This window comes from Pogona vitticeps, chromosome 1 (genome assembly GCF_051106095.1).
Source record: "Pogona vitticeps strain Pit_001003342236 chromosome 1, PviZW2.1, whole genome shotgun sequence".
NCBI lineage: Eukaryota > Metazoa > Chordata > Lepidosauria > Squamata > Agamidae > Pogona > Pogona vitticeps.
In genome coordinates this window covers 289115641-289141520 of record NC_135783.1, presented here as the reverse complement: position 1 = coordinate 289141520, position 25880 = coordinate 289115641, and the positions used below count along the sequence as shown (strand labels likewise).

Here is a 25880-nt window from a genome sequence, read left to right as displayed (position 1 = left end):
TATGGGGCACTTTATCAAAGGCTTTGCTGAAGTCAAGATACATAATGTTCACAGCATTTCCACCATCTACCAGGGAGTTTACCCAATCAAAAAATTAGATAAGACTAGTCTGGCAGTTACTACATTAAGTGATGTCTGCCACTTTATTGCATGGATTTTTAAGAGCTGGAAGTACTGGAGTAATTATTTTTCTTTTTTTAAAAAAAATCAGCCAGCTTATTTGCTTTATGTGTGCAGTTTGCTGTTAAAATTAAAATGATACCTACTGCTGTGCAGATATAGTTTTCACAAATCATGGAGACACTGCCAAGAAAAGATCACTCTGTCTTATGGTTGTGTGAAGTTAAAGTATCCTGTGGGGCTTAAAATTTCTTCGTTTAGATATCTTTTTATGTCAACAGAAACCAAATCAGCAAGAATAAAAAATTCAGTGAGTACTGAATTTTTTATTCTTGCTGATTTGGTCTCTGTTGACTCAACAAGATATCTAAATGAAGAAATTTTATATATAATCTCCATGTGTGGGAAAGACAGTTTTGTACAGAATCATTTTATGTACAGAGTCATTTTATGCAAATCATGGAAACCTTGATAGGAGAAAACCCTGCTCCTTGTCTAAGTCTCATGTTGGGAGTGAATTCTTGGAGAGGCAATGTTCCCTCTATGGTGCGCACCTATGTATGTGCGTGTGGCTCTGCCTCCTCTGTGCAGGGCTCTTCCTCCACCTCCGTACATCCACAGCAATAATTTTCAGCCCCTTTGGTTCTGATCGTGATGGAACCCCACGTAGAGAGGGGCAGCGTTGTGCACACAAGGGGCAGAGCCTGGCCAAGCAGGTCTGAAAATTAGAGGGGACATGGTACAGAAGCTATTGGTTTATCAACAAGATACATACTGTATACTGACTTATCATGATAGCATGTCTTGCTAGGAACACGTCATTTTTTGGGCATTCTTCACATTCCTATTGGGGATCTCTGGACACAGAGCTCTGCACATGTTTCTATTTCAGGCATAATCACTAAAGAGCAACACATCCCCACCACCCGTCACCAACCACCCAGCACCCTGTCAAACCCATTCCATTTGTCAAACTGTCAATCAGTATATGATGAGGTTCTACACTATACACTCCATCTCATTACCAAGCATCCTTTTAAAAATTATTGATGTCTATTCTAAAGTATATTTACAGTACAAAAACACAAAGACACTGACTGTGCAACCCTTTATGATTTTTTTAAGCAAATATTTTTATTACTGAAATACCCACCCATAATTTGTTTAAATCTGTACATGCATTTCTTCCATTTGGAAGAGGTTTCTAAAAACAAAAGAAATCCAGAATGGTCTCAGCTTTGCTTCTCCTCAGAGCTGAATCCAAAAGAACAAAAAACATTGCATAAACAATTTGTCAGTGAAGCGGCTTATCAAATGAAGCACAAAAGGTGAATATAAAACATAGATTTACAATCAACTCAGAAAGGGACACACCAGGCCAGAGGAAAGAAGAGCATATTTTTAAAACACTGCCAGGAATATCCTTTTGAGATACGGTGTTCGTCAGAAACCTTAGAGAAAGAACTTAAAAATGGATCAAAGCATTTCCTCCATGAGAGATCAATTCTTCTATTAATGCACTTACGTCTAGCCTGATAAAGTCTAGAAAAGTCATAATGATTAGCCTGTTTTTTGTATTTATGATCAACAGTTCAAGAAAGCATAGCATTTCTGTTCTGGAGGTATATTGAAAAAAAGTGCTCTTCTTAGGTCTGAAAGTTGGCCTCCAGAGGCCACTGATTTCTCCCCTCAGGTTAATAGCTTATTGTCTCCTACTTGAAGATATTTCTCTACCATGCTGTGGTGAGACACCATCTACAGACCAACTGATCTGTACAGGGAGGTCGTAGTGCAGCAAAAGTTGCTAATAACCTTTGTCGAAATTGTCAGAATTTCAGTAAGTGCCTTCTTAGGCCTCCTTAAAATGGAAGCTCTCCACGCAATGGTCAATGAGCCATATGGCCCACTCCTGACCTGAATGTGATCACTGTGTTTCCATAGGGCTTATTTTGTACATTCCCTTCACACTCTTCAATGTAAGGGATTCCCCCCAACCCCACAGTGTGGCAATGACCTCCTTGCAATCACTCCTAACACAGAACCTGTTTAGGACTACTGAGTACAGAAATGTCCCCCAGTGAAACACCACTACAAAGAGCCCCAGGCTGACTGCCAACAACATACATCTCTGGATTCTGATGGCAGCTGTAGTGATTCCACAGCTACATGGCACACAAGCAGAGATGCAGGATTACAGCCATTGGTTTCCTCAACAGAAGTAACTTAATAGCCAGAATAAGTGCTCCCTACCACCACTGGTACCAACAGCAATCAGTTCTAGAAAAAAAAAATTCACCATAAGGAAGACAAAACATAAGTACACAAGATTCATACTGTGACAAAAATACATATTTTCAATCACTGCCTCTGAAGAAGCTAGCAACCCAAGACAATATTCTGCTGAGCTGGCATAAACTCATCCATGTTATACATGCAGTCTCTAAAGTATCTCCAAGCTAACGCGATCCAGAAAGGATGGGATGATGTAGCAGGGAGAAAAAAAGAGAGAGAAAATTGACGTTCCCAAGTCAGAAACTCTGCCTAAAAGATAATTGGTGAAATCACAGTTGTTGCGTTTTGATTGGTGTCAAAGATTTAGCTGTATGTGACAAAGAGATCTTTGACTGTTCGGGACAAGATGCAGCAAACTATATAACAACAGTTTCAAGAGACTATTCAGTAGATTTGAAGAAGGCAGGCAGACAGGTGAACTAGAGCAGTGGGATCTCAAACATGAAACCCCCCCCCCTCCAAGATACTGATGGGAGTACAGCTCCTAGAACTCTTGCTCACTCTCCATCCTAGCTTGAGGTTTTGGGGATTGAAGCTTAACAACACCTAGGAACCCAAAATGCTCATTGCTATAAAATTTATATTTAGGAGCCCCAACCCCACGATTCTTCTTGTGAAAACAATAGAAGATTAGGTAGCAATCAGAGATGCGCATATTTGTGCTTTTGAACTACAACTCCCTGAATTCCCCAGGCAGCATGGGAATATGGGAGTTACAGTCCAAACCCAACAATAGCAACCTACACATCTCTAGTAGGAATGCTAGAAGGTAGTGGCAAAAAAGCAAGTACCATTCTGAACCTAGTCAGAATGGTTTAAAAGTGAATGAAAATTGGTGAGGGCAATCTAGCACGGTGCTGGCAATAAAAATGAAGTGAGAAATCACATGAATAGAGGAAGACGTAAATGTGATGCTTCGTAAGAGTCAAGAGATGAGGAGACTTGCTCAAGCCCTGATCGCTCAAAGAATTTATGGCTTTAATACAGCCTAGTTGATCCACAGCAATGCTGGACGTCCGAGGAGGACAAGCAGTAAGTGATGAAGACAGTCTGGGTATGAGGAAAGGAGTGCTGCATTTGCTCTGCGCCAGCTCCCAGGGCTGACAGTTTCTCAGTACTTGGGCACTTTGGTATAATCTTCAGTGTGTATGTTCTTGCAGAGGCAAATAGAGAGCACCATTCCCAGCAGCTGTAAGAGAAAACAGAGCAAGGTGAAATATGTTATGCATACAGTCATGCCCTGCTTAATGATTACCCCGTGTAACGATGAATCCGCTTCATGACGATGTTTTTGCGATCACAATTGCGATTGCAAAACAATGTTCTAATGGGGGTTTTTCACTTTGCAAAGATCGGTTCCCTGCTTCGGGAACCGATTCTTCGCATTACTATGATCAAAACAGCTGATTGTCGGGTTTTCAAAATGGCTGCCGGGTGCTCAAAATGGCTCCCCGCTGTTTTTAGGAGACATTTTTTGCTTAACAGGCACCCGAAAATGGCTGCCGTATGGAGGATCTTCACTGGATGAGCAGGTATTCAGCCCATTGGAAACCATTGAATGGTTTTCAATGCATTTCAATGGGCTTTTTTTATTTTGCTTTATGACATTTTCGCTCTACAGCGATTTCGCTGGAAGAAATTAATGTCGTCAAGTGAGGCACCACTGTATTTGGGAAATCCTGGCAGAGAACTCCCCTCCCCCATTAAGCTTAATACCTTAGCTATCCCAAAACACTTGGCTGCTTAAGGCAAAGGACAAGATAGTGCCTCCTTAATTCCATAAATAAAGGAAAGGCCAGCAGCTGAATCTTCTTCAACCCCAGCAATAGGTGACAGAGTTCCACCCCAAGGGCAGCAGGAAAATGTGGGTGGTGGAAGATAGGCTTTGTAACACATGGAGAGTCTGTCCTTCAGGAGAACAGAATGGCCAGGGACTCAAGCGGAATGGTTTGGGGTATGTCACATTGCCTGCCTGCAATAATCTACAACTGTCACCATCTGCCTAATGGCAGAACCAGCCCTGCCCACCACTGTGATGAAGCAAGGTATTTTCCATGATTATCTCTGATTCCATTTGCCTACTAGTTCTCTTTCCAATTCTCCTTGTGTCAAAATTGACACTCAAAGCTCCTCTGGTCAGGGCTGTGGATTTTGTTCACATTGCTATGATAAGCTCTAATGAACGATGAAAAGCCATGCTCATTTGCTTCATTTCACGCACATTCACTGATAGTATTATACTGTTCATTATTGTATGTTCACAACTTACTTTTCTATTTTAAAAATATTAACACAAATGTCAGCCAACAAACACAACATCAACATTGAGGCCATCATGCTCAAAAAATATGACATACAAACAATATAGTTGCATCAGCATAGTGGAATTCAGATACAAAATAAAGCAAAACAGGGGAAGTATGGACTACATGAAACAAATGCTCACTGGTCAATAAAAGGCAGGCAAAACTGGAACCTGAGAGAGAGAGAGAGAGAGACTACAAGCCCTAGCTGGATGTTATGAATCTGCACTGATTTGTTGGCTTTGTGTGGAAATTGGCTTCTTGGCATCTGTATGAAAATTCCATAAAGAGGAATGAAAGAAAGTGAATTCAGACCTGAGTATATCATTCTACAAGCAAGGAAGCAAGAGATTAGCTAAAGAGAGCATGGATGGTAAAGTTCGTTGAAAGTTGTTAACACGTGCAGCTAAAAAATAACCATTAGTAAGCTAAAACCATGATTCAATCATGTTTGCATTGAGTAAGAGACTTTTAACACTGAATGTTATATTAGTGTTTATATTTACTTTTACATTGCTGCAATATAAGCTATATCAAAATAAAAGTGAAAAAAATCTATCTATGGTTTTACTCCTTTTAGTCTTCTCACAAACAAATTCCCAAATTCAATCCAGGTGCCTTTTATTTTAATAGGCATCTGTTGTTTAACTGGAATTTGAATGGAAGTTTATAAATACTATTTATTCATTATTTAGATTTATATCACACCCTTCCCCTGAATTTGCTCAAGACGATTTAACAAGGCTTTCCTCCTCTCCACTTTATACGAATGACAATCCTGTGTGGAAAGTCTGGGAGGGGACCACACTGGGCAACCTTTTCCTCTCCAAGTGGGTCTTGCTGGAATCAGCCTCTTCCTCCATCCAGCAACCTTGCCTTCTGCCTCTTTCCTCTTTGGAAAGGAATAGGCAGGCATCATTGAGTTCTGCCACTTTGTGAAGAGTCTATCTGTGAAGGGTCCTCCCCTGACACCACTGCCTGCAGCTTCTCTGACTTCAGAAAGAGCCACCCCTTAACTAATTTGGATCTAACTGGTGCAAAAATACAGACATACCGTATTTTTCGCTCCATAAGACGCACCTTTCCATAAGATGCACCAATTTTTTAGGAGAAGAAAACAGGAAAATATAATCTGTTTTCTTCACTCCATAAGACACACAGACTTTCCACCACCACCCCGTTTTGTGGGGGAAAAGTGCATCTTATGGTGTGAAAAATACGGTAAGTCATTCACTTTTGTTTTAAAAAAATAAACTGAATTAAACTGCACCCTTCCTTTAGCAAACCTCCAACCTAACTCATAATCTAATTGATTTTAGTATGTCAATGGCTAACATTACTCCAGGGAAGCCTAACTACTTATTTCTCTCTCTCTTGTCTGCTGTTGTCTATGCAGACTACCAATCTAGTTGCTCGTGCATTTCCCCCCCTTGTACCATTAACATGAGATGGCAAAGCATGCTACCCACACACCCTGGTTGCACATTTGCATCATCCTTCTCACACAGAGTGGCCATGTGATGAACCTCCCCTGTGCATGCAGGTTCTCTGTTTAGTTCAGAACAATGATTTTCCAGGAGTTTAAATTTGGTGGAGGGGACAGCTCTTCTCTTCAGAGCGTTGTGCCTTATATGAGGGGCATGCAGACACAGAATGCCACACATCCTCTCATGCAGTTAATCCACCCAGATTCATAATACCAAGTAAGGCTTGCATGCTGGTACTAGTCCAAAAAAACAATCCATCTTTCAAGCCTTCACATCTTACATCTAAACAGCAAAGACACATAAAATATATTTGTTGCTATTAATATAAACATTTCAGCACTGCAGAGGCCCAAGGAAAGAGTAAAGAACTTCTTCTATTAGAAAGGAGACTTAAATCCAGGTCCAGCATTTATTATTGGCTCACACTGTACCCTTAGGCTCATATTTCTCTTATTTCTCCCATCTGCACTCGCTTGCTCCCACCCCTGATATTCATAAAAAGCAGTATTCATGTGCATTGTCTATGAAAATAAAAGTACTGCAATGAAGTGAAATTGGAAAGGAAAGCCTCTTAGCTAAAATCGCCCTTTGTGAAGTAAAACAAGTTTCATTGATCAGGCAGAACTAGATTTTTTTTTTTTTTTTTTTTTGCATCTAACTATAGTTGCCAGTTATTCTGGCAAGAATCTCCATACAGCAGAAAATAAAGAGTGGAAAAGGCAATCCGTGCTTGTTAGCAAGTATTAGATTTCTAGGATTCATTCTGGGCAACCATCCACCAATTCAGAAACTGGAAACAGGTTGACACCACAGGGCAGAATTGTATTCCAGTTAAATAATAAGATTAGAGTCGAAGATGAAGGCACATCCGCTAACGCCAAGGTTGAAAATGCATCCTCCTCTCCCAGGTCACCCTCCTGTCTTGCCACTCAAACAGAGAACAATCTCAGGGTGGCCAGAAGGACAATACTGATGTGGAGTGTTTCACACCTCTGTTGTATTTGCTTAGCTGCCTAGAGTGGTCGCAATGACCAGATGGGGGGTATGTATAAATAAATAAATAAATAAATAAATAAATAAATAAATAAATAAATAAATAAATAAATAAATAAGTAGGTAGGTAGGTAGGTAGGTAGGTAGGTAGGTAGGTAGGTAGGTAGGTAGGTAAGTAAGTAAGTAAGTAAGTAAGTAAGTAAGTAAGTAAGTAAGTAAGTAAGTAAGTAAAGCAGTGGTCCAAGATATTTTTGGTAAAACCCTAGTAGTGAAAAAGACTTACCTCAATAACAGCAACCCCTGTGCAGACTCCAAGAATGATGCCAAGATTCTCCTTCAACCAGTTCTGCACACCTCTCATACACCCCTAAGATTGGAAGAAAGAAATATTAAAAGACAACTTAGATAATCCTCAAAGGAGGGGGCATCAGAAAGCTACAACTGAGGTCCTGCCTTACTAAGATTGGTCATTTCAGCACCTGGAAACTGCCTTATGCCATTTGTAGACCCGGCCCAGTTTTGCCTGATGTAACGATAGGAGCACAGATACAGAAATGGTTGCGGATCATCTGCTCATTATGTGATTCTGTTAAAATTGAAGACGCCAAGGATTGTACTTGCAGTCTTCTGTATGCATGGTATCATTGTTACCACTCTTATGGAAAAATGAGACCAGAGTATAAACTGAAGGTCTGTAGCCTCCCTTCTTTGCAGATTGTGGCTAAATGCAGACTCCATGGTTTGCCCCATACTTATGCATCTATTCTGATGAAGAGTTCTGCAAATTACGTTGTGAATTTTGAATTCATCTAATAAAGGATCAATATGAGTTTTTTATTATTATTTTAAAAGAAGGCGGGAATTATTGACTCTGTGTCAACTTCAGCTCTTGGAAAAACTATTTTTTAAAATCTACTGGGTAATTCTGGGAACTGTAATCCCAAAGTGTAATTTTACTGCACTCCTCCGGTTAAACCTAGGTCAGTAGGTGAAACACAGACATCTATTGCAGTGGGGGGGGGGGGGGAAGAAGCATGATCAGTACCTTGTTGGCATTTGTAAACCCTGTTTCTCTTTTTAAAGGCCAAGAAACACAATGGGATTGTATAAGGTTAGATAGCCACACTCACCTGCTTTCTAACTGGCCAGTCCTCAAACGTTGTAGCATTGAAAACAAATTCCAAAGGGCAGAAGCCCATTTGTGATGCGGACTCAGTTGAGTCATTGCTGCAAGAGCATGGGTAGGATGTCTGATTATTGTTCTGGAGGACAGTGTTGTTCTTCCAAGTTTCAGGTCCAGTCCACCCACAGCAGGACAGCTATGTTGACAGAAAGAAACAATTCCATCTGTATTCCTTTTCAGCCACACTATACAGTTTATTTTGCCTTGTGAAAGTTGATCCTAGGTTTGTCTCATCTGCCCAGTTCTATACCCTATTCTATCTTAATAAAATTCTCACAGCATTTAAGAAATTGAAAGTTACATACTATAGGTTACATGAAAGTTACAAATCACTATAGGTTACATGACTCACTATAGTATGGAAGGCAAAAAAAGCACCAAGCAGCATGCAATAGTAACAAGAAATCAATACAGTAAGAAACACAAAACTACTTACTTACCTCCCTCCCCCCCCAAATACCCAAACAAACAAACCAACCACCACTTACATGGGTTGGGGCTAAGCAACAGCTGAGTGAATGTTATTGTATGGACCATACACAATATGAAAGAATTCTAGTTTAAGAAAGTGCAATATTCATCCATCCAGTCATTCAATTTTTAAACTGGCCATCGAATAAAAGACCAGATAAAAATATGCAAAATGATAATGGTGTCCAACATTACAACATTTTACAAAGTGTTTAAGGTTTTTTAACAATAAAACAACCAACATGACAATAATAATGTACAGTTGGGTCTTGACTTGAGAACTTAATCCGTATTGGAAGGCGGTTCTCAAGTCAAAAAGTTCTCAGGTCAAATCTGCATTTCCCATAGGAATGCATTGAAAACCATTTGATCTGTATCTGCTCTTTTCCGTCCATAGAAACTAATGGGAAGCTGCTATTCTGCCTTCGACCACTAGAGGGGGATATTTTGTTTCTTTTTTTCTTAGGTCAAGAAAGGTTCAGGGAAGGCAGGGAAAATACAGTCCAGGCAGTACAGTACCAGGCAGTCTGAAGACTGTCTCCCAATCCACTCTCTAAACGCTGGGAGGAGTGAGGAAGCAGACAGGCACCCTTTTCACTGGCCAACAGTTAACTGAAAGTTCAAAATTTGCACTTTCCCTGCCTCCCGCGTGGTTTTTTTTCAGTTCTTAACTCAAATCTAAGTATGTAAGTCAAGTCAATATTTTCCTATGAGAGTGGTTCTTAAGTCAAAATGTTCTTAATTCAAGCCGTTCTTAAGTCAAGACCCCACTGTACACATAGACCAAGTAAGAGCAGATAAGAAGTCAAATGAAGATAGCCAATTTATAGCCAATTAATGAGATCAATATTTCTAAAAATTTAAATCTAGGTATATGCTTCCATTAATGCAAGGAGTGGTACATTCTTAGCAGGCTTACAAAACTATTTGTACATAAGAGTATCACTGTCAGGATTTATTGTGTTCATACACCACTAGATCCACCCTTGTGTACAGAATTGTCAAAGCACTACATGTGTGAAAGTTATTTGGGAAGTAAAGTGCCATGGCAGCTGTTTAGGTCAGCTCTGCTAAGTTCCATCTGAAGCCAGTACTTTAACACAAGAACGCCAAGTGTCAGTAACAGTAAATTGCCAGAAGATGGAGCTCTCCCAATTTCTTTCAATGAGAGGTTTTATACATAAATAGTAAAGAATGGAGGCAATTAATTTTCACTTGTGAATAAAAAGGAAAGACACGTAGCCAAACAATAATTCCGTGGTATCATGTTGATTCCAGCTTAAATGGTGACTCTTTCCAGAATTTTACAGGTACAGAATACTCAGAAATAGTTTATTGTTCCTTTATTCTGAGGGTGCTCTGGCACTGTGCTGCTTGCCCAAAGCTGCACAGGCTGGCTGGAAGATTGTGGGGAATCAAACTCTAAATGTCTGACTCTGCAGCCAGGAACCCTGCTCACTGAGCTATCCAGACAGCTACAGGCAAATGAGCTACAGTTATTTGTCTATGCAGTACTGTGGAAAATCAGCTTGTTGCACCCACCAACAAAATTTAAATAGGAATCTTCTGGAAGTGTCAGCTTCCCAAACTTAAACCATCCAGTAGTGGGAAGAAAGTACTTTCTGCACAATCAAGTACAAGACCACTTAATATCAGCAGCCAAATTACAGCGGGATTGTTGTGAATGGGCTCCACGTACGGAAGTGTTTCCCTCCAGTTCTCACCCTGCTGTAAATCAGGGTGATGTGGCCAGTGCAGGCAGCAGATTCTGGGTATCATGGGTAGCCGATTATTAGTTACATGGTTTGGCTTTCATTATCTTTTTATGGGGAGAGACACTTGAGGGATTTTGTGCCTCATCTGCCCAAATAATTGGTTTGGCATTCAGAACTATGTTCTCTGACTTGAATGGGAGAGGGGTGCCATACTCTGCTGTGCCTCAGGTAGCAACATGTCTTGGGCCAGCCCTACCTCCTTGTCAGCCCAGTTTACTTCCCTATATGCACAAACTGTAATTGGCTTCTGTTTCTAATTTAGAGGCTGACTGCTGCTTAGGCACAGGAGAGATAGGGCAAGCATTCAAGAAGGGGAAAAGAGAGGGGAAGAATGAGGTAGGAACCAACCCTCAATGCCCTTCAAATAAAGTTGCCTCAACCAGAGTAAAAGGAAGCTTTATCTCTTTGGACCTGCACATGCTAAAAATACTGGAAGCCTTGTTTTCACTGGGTTGAATGGTCCAACATATATTAATTTTCTTTGTGCAATCTTGAGGCTTGCCAGGATTAAACTGTATTATTTAAATCAACCCCCATTTAATTTGGAAGGCAGGAGGAGTGAGAAAAGTACACCCTGTATTTAGTCAAAAAGAAGAAACAAATCTTAGCACACGTGGAGAGAGGCAGATACATAGAGCAAAGCTCATTCACAGTGTCCAAAAGTTTATTTTGCAGCTACGTCTGTGCAAAAACGTAATCCACATAGCTAAATGGGACTGATTTGAAGAGAGAGTTTAGAGAGAAATGTATTTTTAAAACTGTATGAACAGTATTGTAACTGTTAAGACCACTGTTGCACTCTTAATTGTGACTGCTTATCCACAGTCAGAAGAAGAAACTGTGCACATACCACCACTCACCCTTAACCTCAAATGCTATTACTAATGTGGGCTGAAATGTTCCAAAGAAGCATCCATTTTAGAGAGGCTATTTTGCAATGTTTTCCCCAGAATGAACATTTGCTGTCTTAAGAGCCAAACCTTTTTGTTAAAGTCGGTATCAGAAGATCTTGAAACTATAATCCAAAAAAGTACATTTTCCAGGATTGAGATATGAAAGTGGTTGAAGAGCTGAGAATAGACTCAAGAAGTTGCCACCGCTACATCTTGGCCACTGCAAGGAAGCGGAAACTTGGAGGGATATAGCTTGTTCTTCTGCAATAATTTGCTATCATCCAGGTTTTCCTCTTCCTTGCAGTGGCCATTCTTAACAAGGATCCTGGACAGGAAAAGCATATTGTTAGCATGCTGTTTTGAACTTCACTCAAACAGCAGTATAGACAAGATATTGTGGTGGCAACCTCTCAAGTCTATTCTCAGTTCTTTTACCACTCCAATATCTAGATCCTGGAGAAGTTACAATATTAACTAAAAACGTCTGTCTAGGTTCTATTCGTAGTTGTCCTGGGGTACTCGATCACTTTGGACAACTATGAATAGAACTGAGAGATTTTTTTTTTAGTTCTCAACTACACTGGAAGCCCCAAGTCCAAGAAAAGTTAGAACCAGTTTTTCCACACTGTTGTTCCTGTCTTTGCTTTTGAGTAGGTGTACGTGTGTATGTTTGTTCTATGCTGAAAACCTGGAAATCTGCCTAGAGAAATAGACTGAAGTTCCACATTTCTCTGGGGAAGGCTCAAAGCAACAGTTAGCAGGAAGAACAGGGCCTTCAATTCCAATCCAATAGTTACCTAAAGCTTTGGGTACTTTAACCCACTGATTTGTCTTTAGAAAGATCTAATCTACGCCAGCACAGCTTGTGACCTACCAAGTCCGCTTACACAGCTCACCAACTATGCCCAAACAATCCTTTTACAGCCTGCCTGTTAGCTGACTATTGTGATCAGCAAGGGACTGCAAACACATAGAGAGGGCACCAAACATTCGACAGCTCAGATGCTGAGCCACGTTCAACTTGGTAAGACCCAAGTCATGAAGCCTCAATCAGTGCTTAAAGCTTGCCAAGAAACATACACACACAAAACACAAACCAGATGGCAGTTGATACTTTCTGCCTTCCTGCCTCCCAGATCAAAAAGATAATGCTTGAAATGAAATAAAAGAGTTTCAATATTCCAGAAAGTGACAAGCCTGAAAGATTGTTATTTCTTGAATCAGTACTTAATTTTAAAAGCTTTAGTTTAAAAAGAAGTACACCATTCCCCACTGTGCCTCCAGGGAGGAGAGCCAGCCTCTGCAGACCTGGGCAAGCCGCGCAATCTAAGGATGCTTCCAGAAGAAGGGAATGGCAAAACACCTCTGAGTATTCTCTATCAAGAAAACTTTGGAAAAGGTCACTGTAAGATTTAATGGTATGTGATTATTATTGTTAATACACATGCAACTGAAGTTATATTCTGAGAATGAGTTGAATCATATGAAAGGAAAGATAAGAAAGAATGTTGTGTCACTTTAAAGATGAGAAAGTATTATCTGGTATGTACAAGCTTTTGTGGATTGTAGCTTACTTTGCCAGTTGCAAGTCCAGAAAAGCTTTGCCAAATAAAACTTATTTTATTTTTGCTGCAATAGACTAATGTGGCTACAACCAAAGAAATGACAACAAATTAGTTATGCCTTCAGGAGCTGGAAAAAACAACAGCTAATGGCCGCTTCACACATGTATCACACATATATCACCCAGCACTCTGGAGACAATGCAAACTAGCCAACAGTACCTTCCATGATAAAATTGAGCTGTGAGGAGCCTACACAGAAATAGATTTGTATGAACTGGCATCTCCACACGGGAGCTGTCCGTTGTAATTTGCAAAATCACAGCGGCCTTCAGGAGCTGACAAATTATAGTGGCCACAAATACATGCTCTACCAGTTCACTGGCATGGTTTATCCCAGCTGCAAGGCCAGAAATAGGTATGAGAAAGGATAACAAATGCAGGCTTGTGTAGCCCTACCTTCAGTTAAAACTATGGAATAGGTTGTGACTGAAGTGCTAAGAAAAATCTGCCTGTAGGGCTTGATCTTCGAGACATATTCACTCATGGAAATCATCTGTGGCTATATAGAATGAAAGCCAATTATGTGTATGGTATTTCGCAAATGAGCAAAACAGACTATACTGAGAGTCTCTGTGTAATTCTGGGGTGACGATAGGTCAGAAAAAGAAGCCACTGTTCATTCTCAGGGTGAAACAACACCACATCATTTACTGGGTTAAGAAGAAGGTCAGCAATTTGAACTGAGGAAAGGGAAACTCGAAAGCAATATGGCACCAGAGGAAAAGACAAATGACAGCTGAATCTTCCAATAAAGTGCAAGCCAGGTAACACCCTTTCTACTTTAATCTAACACCAACTGGCTAGCCCCAGTGAGTTTACTAAATTATACCCCAATTCCCATATGAATTCGCATAGACCAGATGGGCGGGATACAAATCAAATCATATCAATCAATCAATATGGAGGACATGGGTTTTCTGGATCACCCCAGCTTCCCAGGCCAAGCAAGAGCATGTCTGCCAAGCAAGAGCATGTTTTGAAGAAGAGCCAAATAGAAAGGATGGGTGTGTGCGCGTGTATGCTCCTTTGTTTAGAGAACTGTCGTGTGGAATCCAACCCACAGCTGCCTCAGCAGCAACTTTAAAACAACCATCTTACTGCTTCCTGCCTCATCTAAGACAGATAATGGCAAAATTCATCTTGCCAAGAACGTTACATCTAAGAATAACCACCTGGCAACTCCCATCTTGCCACAACCATTTGGGCTTTTGATACTTGCTTTGAAGAAATGGTATTTACCCATGAAAGCTTGCATAATGTACATTTAAAAAAAATTATTAGTGGCCTATAAAGGTATTGCATATTCTTGCATTTGTATTTTGTAATGGCCACATGGCACCCCACTTTCAATAGCTCTTTAGTGGACTCTTAAACTACTCAATTACTCGGGAGGGCTCAAACTGATGTTACCACAGGGTATATATATCCCTTTCCAATTGCCATTCTGTCTAGCTGTAGGTCTAAGAGAAAGACATGAGTTGCTGTTCAGTTGTTTCACATTCCAGACTGCTCTTTTTTCTCTCTGTTCTCTCACTCAACTTCATTTACTACATATTACTGAAATACTGCTATACTATTGGATCTGAGTGTGTATGTGTGTGTAAGGATGACATTTTATGTACTTTAAATAGGTAAGTCATATAATTAGGACACTGTGCAGTCTACTCCTAGTTATAGTCAACTGTATCCCCCCCTCCATGTTCCCCCGTTTAAACCAGAGACCCAGAAATACTCAGAGAATATCATCAATCCACAGATGGAGTCATTTGGAATGTCTCCTAATAGAGACATGGCCCCACTCTGCATGCCCTTTCTTCAGGTAGAAGAGCAGGTCAATGGGTTTCCACACACCCAATAGGTCCAGAACATATTCATACATTCATGCTTTCTCAAAAGATATCTGCATATTACAATAAAAGCTGTAATACTGTAACACAATGGCATCCATTTTGTCTTGTTGTTTTGTTGCAACACTCAAGGTTGATTCCCATGGTGCAGAAAAATGCACAAGTTGTTGACCTGGCAAAATGGACATGTAAATACTATGCCCACATGACAATTTATATACGTAGTCTAGGTAACATGCTAGCTATCAACTCATGTAAGATAATCACAGGTGTCATTTGGTAGAAAGGAGGGATGTAAGTCAAACAAGTAAATATGGGTGAAATGACTCTTGCTGTTGCTTTTCCAGAGCTCATAGCAGTATAGCAGTAGGAGTCTTATCATATCATCACCATTCGTTGCCAAGTTCCAACTACAATTGGTAAAAAATTGGACTTTATTTTAAGTATGACTAGGAAATGCCAGGCATAGAGCATGTTAAAGTACCACCTTAAGAACTTTCTCAATCACCTGTTCTTGCTGCCAGTCTTCAAACGGTACCACTAATCAATTTATATGAATCTGTATGTATATGACTCAATGTAAAAATCTATTTGTAACACCGCCACTGCTCCCACCACAGCAAAGACTAGCTCTCTCATAGCAGTGCTGACTGACCTGCCCCCTTCCAACCCCATCAACTCTTGTGGGCAGCTTACCTGTGACTGGACATAGTCCCATGCAGTCTCAAGTGTCCTATTGGTGTCATCATTAGGATTGTAATTCTGGACAAGCTCACTGACAATCCCAGACATTTCCGTGTTGAGCTAGTGAAGCAGACATAAAGAAGATTAAGTACAGATCACTCAGTGTTTGTCTTGCGGATTTTAAAAGGCATTTAACAGAGCTGAACGTCCGCTAGTTTTCATATTAAGTTATTTCAACCATAAGACTATAACAAAACACTTTAAAAAATAAACCACCTCAGTATAGTCACTTAATAAACGCTATTCAATCTAGAACTTCAATAAGGAGGAGAAGATTACAATTCCACATTGGCCTACAGGTCATAATAAAAACTGTAATGACAAGTCCATTACAAGTCAAGTTATACCCCTTCAAAACCAATAGAAGAGGCAGTTGGCAGTTCCCTGACTCAGGTAGAAGTTCCAGAAAGTATGCAGAACACCTCTGCTTCCATAGACTTTCCTGAGAGAATGACCAGGAACTGCTGATCTGTGAAAACATTCTGAACCCCTTTAGGAAATGGTACCCAATCCTCCCCCAGATGTCTAATTCAGAGACTTTTAGCCTATCAGTGAGTGCTAGGTATGATCAGCGCATTTATCTCCAATATAAGAGGCAATACACTACAGGGCAGAAATGTGGGAGTGTTATTGCTATAGGCTTCCCACAGGTTACAAAGGATTTTGCTTGGCTCAGCACAGTCCTCCTTATGTTCAGAAAAAAATGAGAATGCCTTTTATTGGTAATGAAATTGTGCCACAAGTTTCTTCACCCTCAGATTTCAATTCTGCAAAATCTGTTTACTATGCCAAAAAAGAGATCTCTCTCACTGAAGCTTATGCCAGTGCCTGAGCCTAATCACTGCTCTTAACTCCATGGCCAGCCTGTCTTTTTCAGCCTATTTAAAAGAAGCTCCTCTTTCAATTCTTCACACCAAGACAAAAAGTCCAGCAATCCAATGCTAGGAAATGGAGTTAGCGATAATACTGACACAGGCAATGAGTTTTCACAACTAGATTGAATTAACATTGATGTCAATCAGTCACACAACATACTGGGATTCCAAGCAGCTCTGGTGGAATCTTGCACTTTGAGCAAATGTGTTCAAAGGTGCAACCCTGTTTACTGTGATGGTTGCATACAGATTTGACTCACAGCAAATCTGCTCTGAAAGAGGCGACATCATCTGCTCACAAACTCCTACTAGCCCAAGCAATTAGATGGAAGGAAATAATGCCATCAGCGTCCCATCATCATCCTGGGTCACTCAGTTTACAATGGCCAACCCTCCTCCCCATCCATGGGGTGGAAACGGATGGGAAGCAAAGCAACTTGACCTGATTCCTGCAGATAATGCGATTGGTCTCGGCCGCCTTTATTTCTAAGCCAGAAAAGGAGATGAGCCTGCAGGCTTTTGTTCTCTCTGTCGTGGTATCAGAAAGCAGCTTTTGAATGTTTGACTCAAACCTAGCAAGCCCAGAGGTGATGTTTTCAAGAAATGTCAGTGCCAAATGTTGCTCCCTGCTCAAACTAAAATATCATGCTCAGTCTGTTTCTTAAGTGTAGACCAGGGGTTCACACGTACTGAGCCTAACCCCACAATCTGTCATTCCGTGTCTGGCCTCGAATTCTGAAATGTGTGAATTAGAAAAGTTTATTAAGCTATAAGCACTGCGTTTTTCTTCATCACATAAGCAGGACCTGCTCTCATTCCCCTCCCATATTAAAACACACACAAACACACACAGTTAGAAGCACTTTCTGCACAGACAGTTTACATGTTGCCCTAAATCACTGAGTCCTATAACTATAACTAAAACTAAATTAAAATTAATTAAAGTAGATTGATAGATTTAGTGCCTTTAGTATAAAAGGAGTGGCCCACTAAGTACATCTATATGTATTAGCTGCTACTGTGTGTCGTTTGTTAAAAATGTTTCATGTGTAAAAGAAAAAAAGTGTATTTTTTTTTTAAAAAAAACACGGCTTGGTTAAAATTAAGCCTGAGTATTATCATGGGAAATCTGAATTTCCTTTTTAAGTAAATTAAGCCACAGCCCATCATCAAACACTGTGAAAGCACACTTGTTGTATGTATGAACATTGCACCCACACATTTCCTCCTCTATCCCACACCTATGTGCTCACACTTTCCTTCATATATTGTAACAGTAATTCCCCCAAACTTCATATAGGACTGGAACCATGTTTTAATTTCTCATTTTACAAAAATAGGACAAGATATTACAGCAACTAGTACACATGATGCCTCAGGTTTTTTGCAATTCTGTTAAAAGGATACTATCTAATAGAGAGCTTTGAAAAAGGGGAAGTGCCAGTAATAAGGAGCTGTAGAAGTAGAGCAAAGAAATTAAACCTGAGGTGAAGAAAAAACCAAGGGTTGTGAGAAAGCACGGTCTTAATTGTGAGAGTGGAACAGTAACCTCTGGCTGTTCTAAGGGTGCAAAGAAAAAAAAGGCAGGCCTCTTAAGAAGGACAACCTAATTATAGGGGTTTGTATTTTTGGCAGTTAAACAACATGGCAGATACAAGAGTGAGAGGACCGTATGTCTTTCCTGCAGTACAAAGGTACAACAGGAGGGGAGGGGAGCCCCGTAAAAGGCGGCTGGAAATCTCTCAGTATGAGATTTCCTACACACACATCCAAACTGCAAAAACATATGGCAGGGGTGGGAGAGAGTTCCTGTTGATTTCACCAATCATAGGTAATTCTCCACTCTTTTTTGCTCCCCTGAAATGACAGAATGGACAGGAGGGGAGCAAAACCAGATTCCCAGTTGAGCTGCTTGGGTTTTTTTCCTCCCTAACTTTAATAACATTTTAAATGTGTATCAATAAAAAGAAACATTTTAAGACTGAACATATCATAAGCAGGATCTGGGGATCTCCTACAAACTATTCCCATGTGTATTTAGAGGGTTCATATTACTCCCATATGACTGGACACATGTAATAAAAGGAAGCCAAAGAATATTATTAATATCTATATGGTTATTTGCATTCCCTAATTCTTCTGCTAATTTTTCAAATAAAGAAAGATTACACACTTGCTTATATTATGCATTCAAGGAAAGATATGTAGCTTCCTTCCAATGTTTTCTAATATCAGTAGAAATGTAACAAGATCTTTATGTAAAATCTTAGCATTCTCTGCAAGAAATGCATTTAATGAATTTAGTTGAAAATGTTGATATCTTACACTTTCTATTCCTTTAAGTATCAATTACCCTAAATGACTAATTTTACATAAGACCACTACATATACGAGTACAATCCCACAGCATTACACCCCTTTCAATTTATAATATATATATTTTTAAAGTGAGACAATTTCACTGGCATTCAATATCATTTCGACACTGGGGAGGCATGGAGCTATGCCTGCCATCATCAGCACTCTATAATGCTGCGGGTTGGGGGAATTTGCCCCCACATCACTCCACCCACCTTTGCTCTACAGATTACTGCCACAGCTAGAGATTTTGGAAGTCACCAGCCAATGCTCTGTTTGATTGGCTCATTTTACCAAACATGTGGCAGAAGCCTCCTCTTCTCAGTAAGTATCCAGTCAGCAAGACGCAAGCTCTCCTCCTGGTCTGTATATGGCACAAGCGTCTGGGTTGCTGTCTGGAATCCCCGGATATGAGGTCAGACAGGAAGAGTAAAATGTTTCACAACTTCTCCCTTTGCACTATGCAAAGGGGCACAAGGTCAGATTTTCCATTTAGAACTCACTATGCAAAGGGCACAAGGTTAAACTCTATTTAGAACTAATTCACTGGAGTACAAGTAACACCCTCCCCCCTTATTTGTAAGAAAAGAACCACAGTTATACTGATTCTTTTCATCCCTCTTAAACTGATACATTTTCTCTACTGTTTCTTGGGACAATTAGTCCCCCACTTGTCCTTAAAATTACCAATGGTGATACAGTGTATAGAGCAGTATGAGCCTTCTTCTCCCCCTTTCCCCCCCTCTTTTATTCACTCATGCCCTTTTCCTTATTTCCTTGCAGTATGAGCCTTCTCTCCCGCTCAGTTCTTGGCTTTCATTTTTCTTTTCTCCTTTGCATAGCATCAGGAGGAGGAAGCAGGTTTTAAAAGACTGGAGAGAGAGGAGACGTTCATGCAACACCTGTTTCTTTATAATTCAAAGCAGGAAATGTCCCTTTCTTGGCTGAACCCCTCTTTCACCAGCAAGGGAGCAGGGAAGGCTGTCTCCTTCTGAGCAATGTTTGTCACTTCAGTAACTACTGGTAATTTACCGATAACATAAAAAAACAATTACATTTAAAAAGGGGGTATAGGCACAGTGTCCAAAAACCCAACCTTTTTGCAAAGGAAATAAATTAACAGCAACGTTTACACATCCTGAAATGATAAAGAATAAAGCAATACATCATGAATACAATTTAAGCCACTCTCCTGGCGAGGAAGAAATAAACCAATTGCTGGGGCAAATGAATTGATGTTAGCTGTGTGTCATGTGAACAGAAATTTTTGAAACAATCCAAATAATGGACAAAATGGTATAACTGGGTTTCTTTTGGCAGGTGTGATCAGGCCCTAAATTTATAAGTGGCAAAAAAAAAAAACTATTGGCTACAAAGGGTAAAAAGCAGATAGTGTTTGTGAATAAATAGTGTAGAACTCTGTAGACAGAATATTAACAAAGTACACAGTGACCAAGATCTGTTGTGGTTCTACACACACAAAAGATAAATTGTGTAAGTTGATGCAGCTAGCTGCAGTTTGGAGCATGACCAGGCATACACACAGTACCACCTCAGTTAGGTACCATAGTTTACATGATTCCTCTTGTGCATGCAGGAAATCCCATCAAGGATCCACGCCTTTCTGTACCTTCTGTGATAAAAATTAATTGGCCTAAATTTAATCAATGGTTCCAGTGAGAGATGATCCACTGAATCAATGAGATTTATGTTAAGTGTTGACTTATCATTCAGCTAGTCATTCATTGGATTTAAACCATTATCAGCCCCATAACCCACCTTAAGCTGATTCTTTCTCCCTCTCATTCTCTCTGTTTCAGACCTGCATCTTGAAATGCAAAGATGCACTTAATATTGTGTGTAACCTGGTTTCAGACATAAAAGAGAAGTCATGGGGACTGCTTTCTGAAAAAGCTAAGGATGACAGAAGACAGAGCAAAGCACAGACAGTAATGTGCTCTGTCATGCATGAAAGCCTTTCAAAAGGGGAGGTAGATGAAGGAAACAGTGAGGAGAGTTCTCCAACTATATTATATGGAGCATTAGTTGTTCCATAAGCACTTCTATTGGACTATTTCAGCTAATGGAAATGCTCAACAGAAATGGTACTTGAGCCAGTGAGCTAGAGTATGTGTTGGGGTTTGACTGAAGAGACCTGGGTTCAAATGCCAGATAAATCATAAAGATTACTAGGTAGGATAATCTCCATGTACAGGGATTAAACTCAAAGAAGGCTTAAACTCAAAGAGAGCTGAAGGATTAATGGAACCCAGCAGAGAACTCTTGCATTCATTATGTCTACCCACTGATTCAACATAGTCTGCTCTGTGGCATTTTAATGAAAAATTTACGTGCGGTATGCAAATGGTAGATCCAATTCTCAGTAAGAGAGAGAGATCCTATGCAGGAAAGGCTAGACTTTGTTATGGTTGTTGTGGGTTTTTCGGGCTCTTCGGCCGTGTTCTGAAGGTTGTTCTTCCTGACGTTTCACCAGTCTCTGTGGCCGGCATCTTCGAAGGACTGGAGTAGGAACTCTGTCCATGCTCTGTTGGTGTTTGTTGGATAAGTATTTATAGTTCTGGGAATGGCTTTTGTCTTTTTTCAGGAGATAGGGTGACCAGCATGTTTTGTTGTGATAAAGGGGGAAGGGAGAGATTATCTGTCACAGTGATTGATGGGTATCATTAGATGGTCTTTTTTGTGCAATGATCCCTGGCCCTTGTGGCTGTGTAGTAGAGTTTGTTGACCTTTTGCAGGTCAACGTCAGGAAGAACAACCTTCAGAACAGGGCCAAAGAGCCCGAAAAACCCACAACAACCATTAGATCCCGGCAATGAAAGCCTTTGCGAATACACAGACTTTGTTATGTTTTGAACCAGTGCTTGAAGAAGTTAGCTACCTCCCACCTTTATTTTTTTTTAACTGCAGTTCCCACAACCCCCTCACCAGCTTGGCTAGGGCATTCTGGGAGCTGTAGTCCAAAACAGTAACTTCTCTGAGCTCTGATGCAAAGCAAGGGAACGCCGTTTTTTCCCCTGCTGACTCTCATGTATGGAAAGCTGTGACTCACAACAGACGTGGGGGCAGAGAGGAACTCTGGTTTCTATCACAGCATCCCAATTTTTGATGGAAGTGGGCCTGCCTTCCTCGTGCAGAAATCTGTGGGGAGCGTAGGTTCGTGTGCCAGACTCTTCCTGCCAAGGGGATGTCTGTGATGTTTCCAAAGATGTTTCCTCAGGATAGGCAGAAGAAGATAAATCAAAGTTCCTGACCGACCCCTGTTGCTACAGCAACCCTGCGGTAACATCTGCACATACAGGCCTCCAATGTTACCACAAGTTCTAACAAAAATTTCTACAGAAACAAATGGAAGGGAAGGGGAGAGTACAGTCACAGAAGTTCTCAGAATATATTTAACCCCAGGAACCCAGAGAGTTTGGAGATACACAAGAAGGAAAATCTCTCAAAGGTAGGCAGCAGCCAATGAATTATTTATACTGAATAAAATCTACTGCTGCTTCAAGGAGTGACATGCCTTAAAAGGGAAGGGAGGTTTACAAAACCATCTAAACCCCCATCTGAGAGAGACTGGGATTAAGTGGAGGTGTATTTCTGCTAGTGGAATGGAGCTCTGCCAATGCGGAGCTGGAAACATCCATGGCAGAAACCCCAGTTATTCCCATGAAAAACAGCACAACTGTTTCAGGGCAATGAGCGGCCCCAAACAGCAGCATTCTGGAAGCAAAACAATCCTCTTTTTTTCACTGGAGAGGACACTGAACTGCTCCTCTTGCATGATACAACAACTTCCTCCTCATAGAACTGCGGAAAAAGCATGTGTAAAGAACTATGGGAGGAAATAATTGTTACATCTCCCACCACCACCACCAATGCTTCCTGCTCTGGCCAACACAAGCCAGGCTTTGGAAATGGCAGGCAATTTATCACTTCCCGGATTACTAATAAATGGATTCAATATTTTGTTGCAACCTACATACTTGGAGAGGTTTTGGCTGGGAGGGATGTTTTTGGACTGGAGTAGATGTCAATCAACTCAGTAGCACCCAATTGTTCCCTCTCTACTTCAGAGTCTTTCCCCCACCTTTCAAACAGTTCAGTTAGGTTCTGTCAGTTTTAGCAATGGAGTTCGAAGACAGTTAAGAGTGAAGTATTCTGTCAGCTATGTAACCAGTCAGTCAGTAATGAAGCTAGTTATCCAGTTGTGTTCAGTGATGTAACAAGTTAACATTTTTACACAATATATTGTTTGTTTTTATTTATGAAAAACTGTAAGAAAACTGAACATTTTATTCTTTCTCATTACCAGAGATTCTGAGTGAATGTACTGAGACAGTAAGTGCCATTTGAGATTAACAAATTAGGGGTGGTCTGCTGAGGGAGATGCCTGCTTCTTAAAAGACGCCTGCTTCTTGGGAAGAAGGCGATGACAAACCTAGACAGCATTTTAAAAAGCAGAGACATCACCTGGCCTGCACTGATCTGAAAGCCAAAAGGATGCTAGTTCTTTCTTTCTTTCTTTCTTTCTTTCTTTCTTTCTTTCTTTCTTTCTTTCTTTCTTTCTTTCTTTCTTTCTTTCTTTCTTTCTTTCTTTCTTCTTTTTTTTGCAAAAGAACCCATGTGAAAGAGATGAATTGTCTTAAAACAAGTTCACCGTCTGAAAGATAACTTTACAGCTCCAAATGGCCCACTTGTATTTTATTTCCTGCATGTTAAACATGAACCAGACTGCAGACTTCAAGTGCAATCCCACACACATCTTCTCAGAAATAAGGCCCACTAGGCTCAAGGGAATGTATTTCTAATCAGGTTGGAACAGGTTTGCAGCTTTATTCACCTTCATTTTCACGCACATTAATTTATTATCTAAACTCTTGGGTACTGGGTATTCATTCTGGAGTATCCAATAGTTTGTGTTAACTGAAGTGTACCATTTGCCTCTGTGTAGCAGGGTCTTTCTTGTTTGTTTACTGTTACTATTTTTAGTTCTGGTTCCAGAACAGCTTTGAAAATGCAAAGTTTGGAATGTTACTAATTAAAAAATGATTAGCTACACTTCAAAGCCACAGGCAGTTAATCACTATTAAAGATAACATTTCAAAAAGCAAGTTTATTTTCCTATTCCTTGGGAAAAAAATGAAGATAGTCACTTTTTTTAAAAAAAAGTCTCAAAGCAGCAAGCATGAGCCAGCACTTGAACCATGTGACATTCCTCCTCTAACCTTCCACCTAGTAATTTCTAAAATGAACTTTAAAATTACAGATTCACTGCAAACCTACATTCTCTCCTATCCACCCTCACCCTTCTTTGGCTGCTTATTGCCCTCTTAAGTGCTGATCATGAATTTTTTAAACTCTTAAAAAGAAAATCTTCACCTGCAAGCCAGTTTTGCTTAGCGTGTGAGCTATATTTTATTTGTTATTTTGTTATTTCTACTTCTTCTCTTCCAGTTTAGCATGGGCTAACAGATTGCCCTTACTGCTTTTTTAAAACCTTAAGTGTTTCCACAAATCATAAGCAAAACTGCAGATTTTAATCTGAAGGGCATTTACCCTATGAAATCCCAGAATAGTAAATTTTTACGATTTCAGTTTCCAAAACCAATTAGTACTTCAGCAGAATCAACAGAAAGTGCAGGAAACAGTGTCATAATTGCTCTCCTCCATTTTACTCCGCTATAATGAGTGCTTGGTAAGAAAGATTTGGGGCATATGATACACTTGTTTGTGGGCTGAAACAAAGCCCAGGGCAATCCGAGTAAGTTTGAAAGGTATTATAGTGAACTCACCCCAGTGCTTCATTTCCTCCCCACTCCCAAATCATTAGTTTTTCATTTTGATAATTATACTTTTACTTGGTATAAGCAAGAAAATGTTGCCCCTTTGCTTACTAAAAAGTGAATACTGTGTCATTTGGGAAGGAAGGACAGGGCATATAGCTGTAGATAGAAGTGTACTGGTGTGTGTTTTTCAACCACAACTCCCAGAATCCTTGGGGCAGCTATGCATCCCTTTTATTTTAGATCTTCAGGATCTTTCTCTCTTAAGAAAACCCACTACTTGCAGAGATCTGCTTGACAAGCTCACATAGAGGGTTTTCTCCTGAATTGCTCCTAGACTGCAGAAGAGCCTTTTCTCGGTGTTATATTTAGTCCCCATGCTCACTGATTTTAGGAAAAAAGTGAAGGCATGCAATAACAACTTTTGATGATTATATACATAAAGCTTGTTTTCAAGAGCTTGCTTGGACTGGGACATTAATCTGAGTTTTTATCAGAACTAGCAATGCTCAATTAAAAACCTCACACACATTGTCTTGAAATCCACAATAGTAGCAGCAGCAACAACAAACCCGGAAGAGAAGGAAAAATGAGTCACTTACTTGATCCCGTTGAAAGTAGATGAGCAGGGCAGCAGCTATCTGGGCTAAAAGGATCAACAGCAGGCAGGTGAAGTACTGAAAAATAAACCAAAGACACACCATCACCTTACAAATGAAGACCTTTGGGGTATCAGGGGTGGGGTGGGGAGACGTTCTTTGGAATAAAAACAGAAGCAAGGAGCTACAGCTTTGAAGCCACAACAACAAAGAGTCCTACAGCAGCTTATAGACTAACAAACTGTATTTGGTATATGCTTTTGTGAACTGCAACCCATTTCATTGGATGCAACCCGTAGGCTGCAATCTATGAAAACTTCTACCAAATAAAATGTCTTAAGTCTATAAAGTACTAGAAGAATCAATGTTGCTTTTGTGGCAATATATTCAAACAGCCACCTCTAACCCCCCCCCCATCAAAAAAGAAGCATTGAAGCCAATCTGTTTCTTTGGGAATCCAGAATATCTTTGCCCACATATCATTTCTTATTGCAGTGAATGCACAGAATCTACTAAG

At 40.2% G+C, this 25880-nt stretch overlaps 1 protein-coding gene across 3 annotated transcripts in view; it reads right to left on the bottom strand.

Moving 5' to 3' along the window:
• Window positions 1-1228: 1228 nt before the first annotated feature.
• CD82 (CD82 molecule) overlaps window positions 1229-25880 on the bottom strand; it is an 87248-nt gene continuing 62596 nt past the window's right edge. For all 3 annotated transcript variants that reach the window (XM_072985974.2, XM_078389456.1, XM_078389452.1), the window contains exons 5-9: window positions 25367-25441; window positions 15686-15793; window positions 8326-8514; window positions 7479-7562; window positions 1229-3601 (exon numbers count right to left, since the gene is read on the bottom strand). In XM_072985974.2, coding sequence (XP_072842075.2) covers window positions 3524-3601; window positions 7479-7562; window positions 8326-8514; window positions 15686-15793; window positions 25367-25441 — 534 coding nt within the window. In that variant the 3' untranslated portion in view covers window positions 1229-3523. The remainder of the gene's footprint in view (window positions 3602-7478; window positions 7563-8325; window positions 8515-15685; window positions 15794-25366; window positions 25442-25880) is intronic.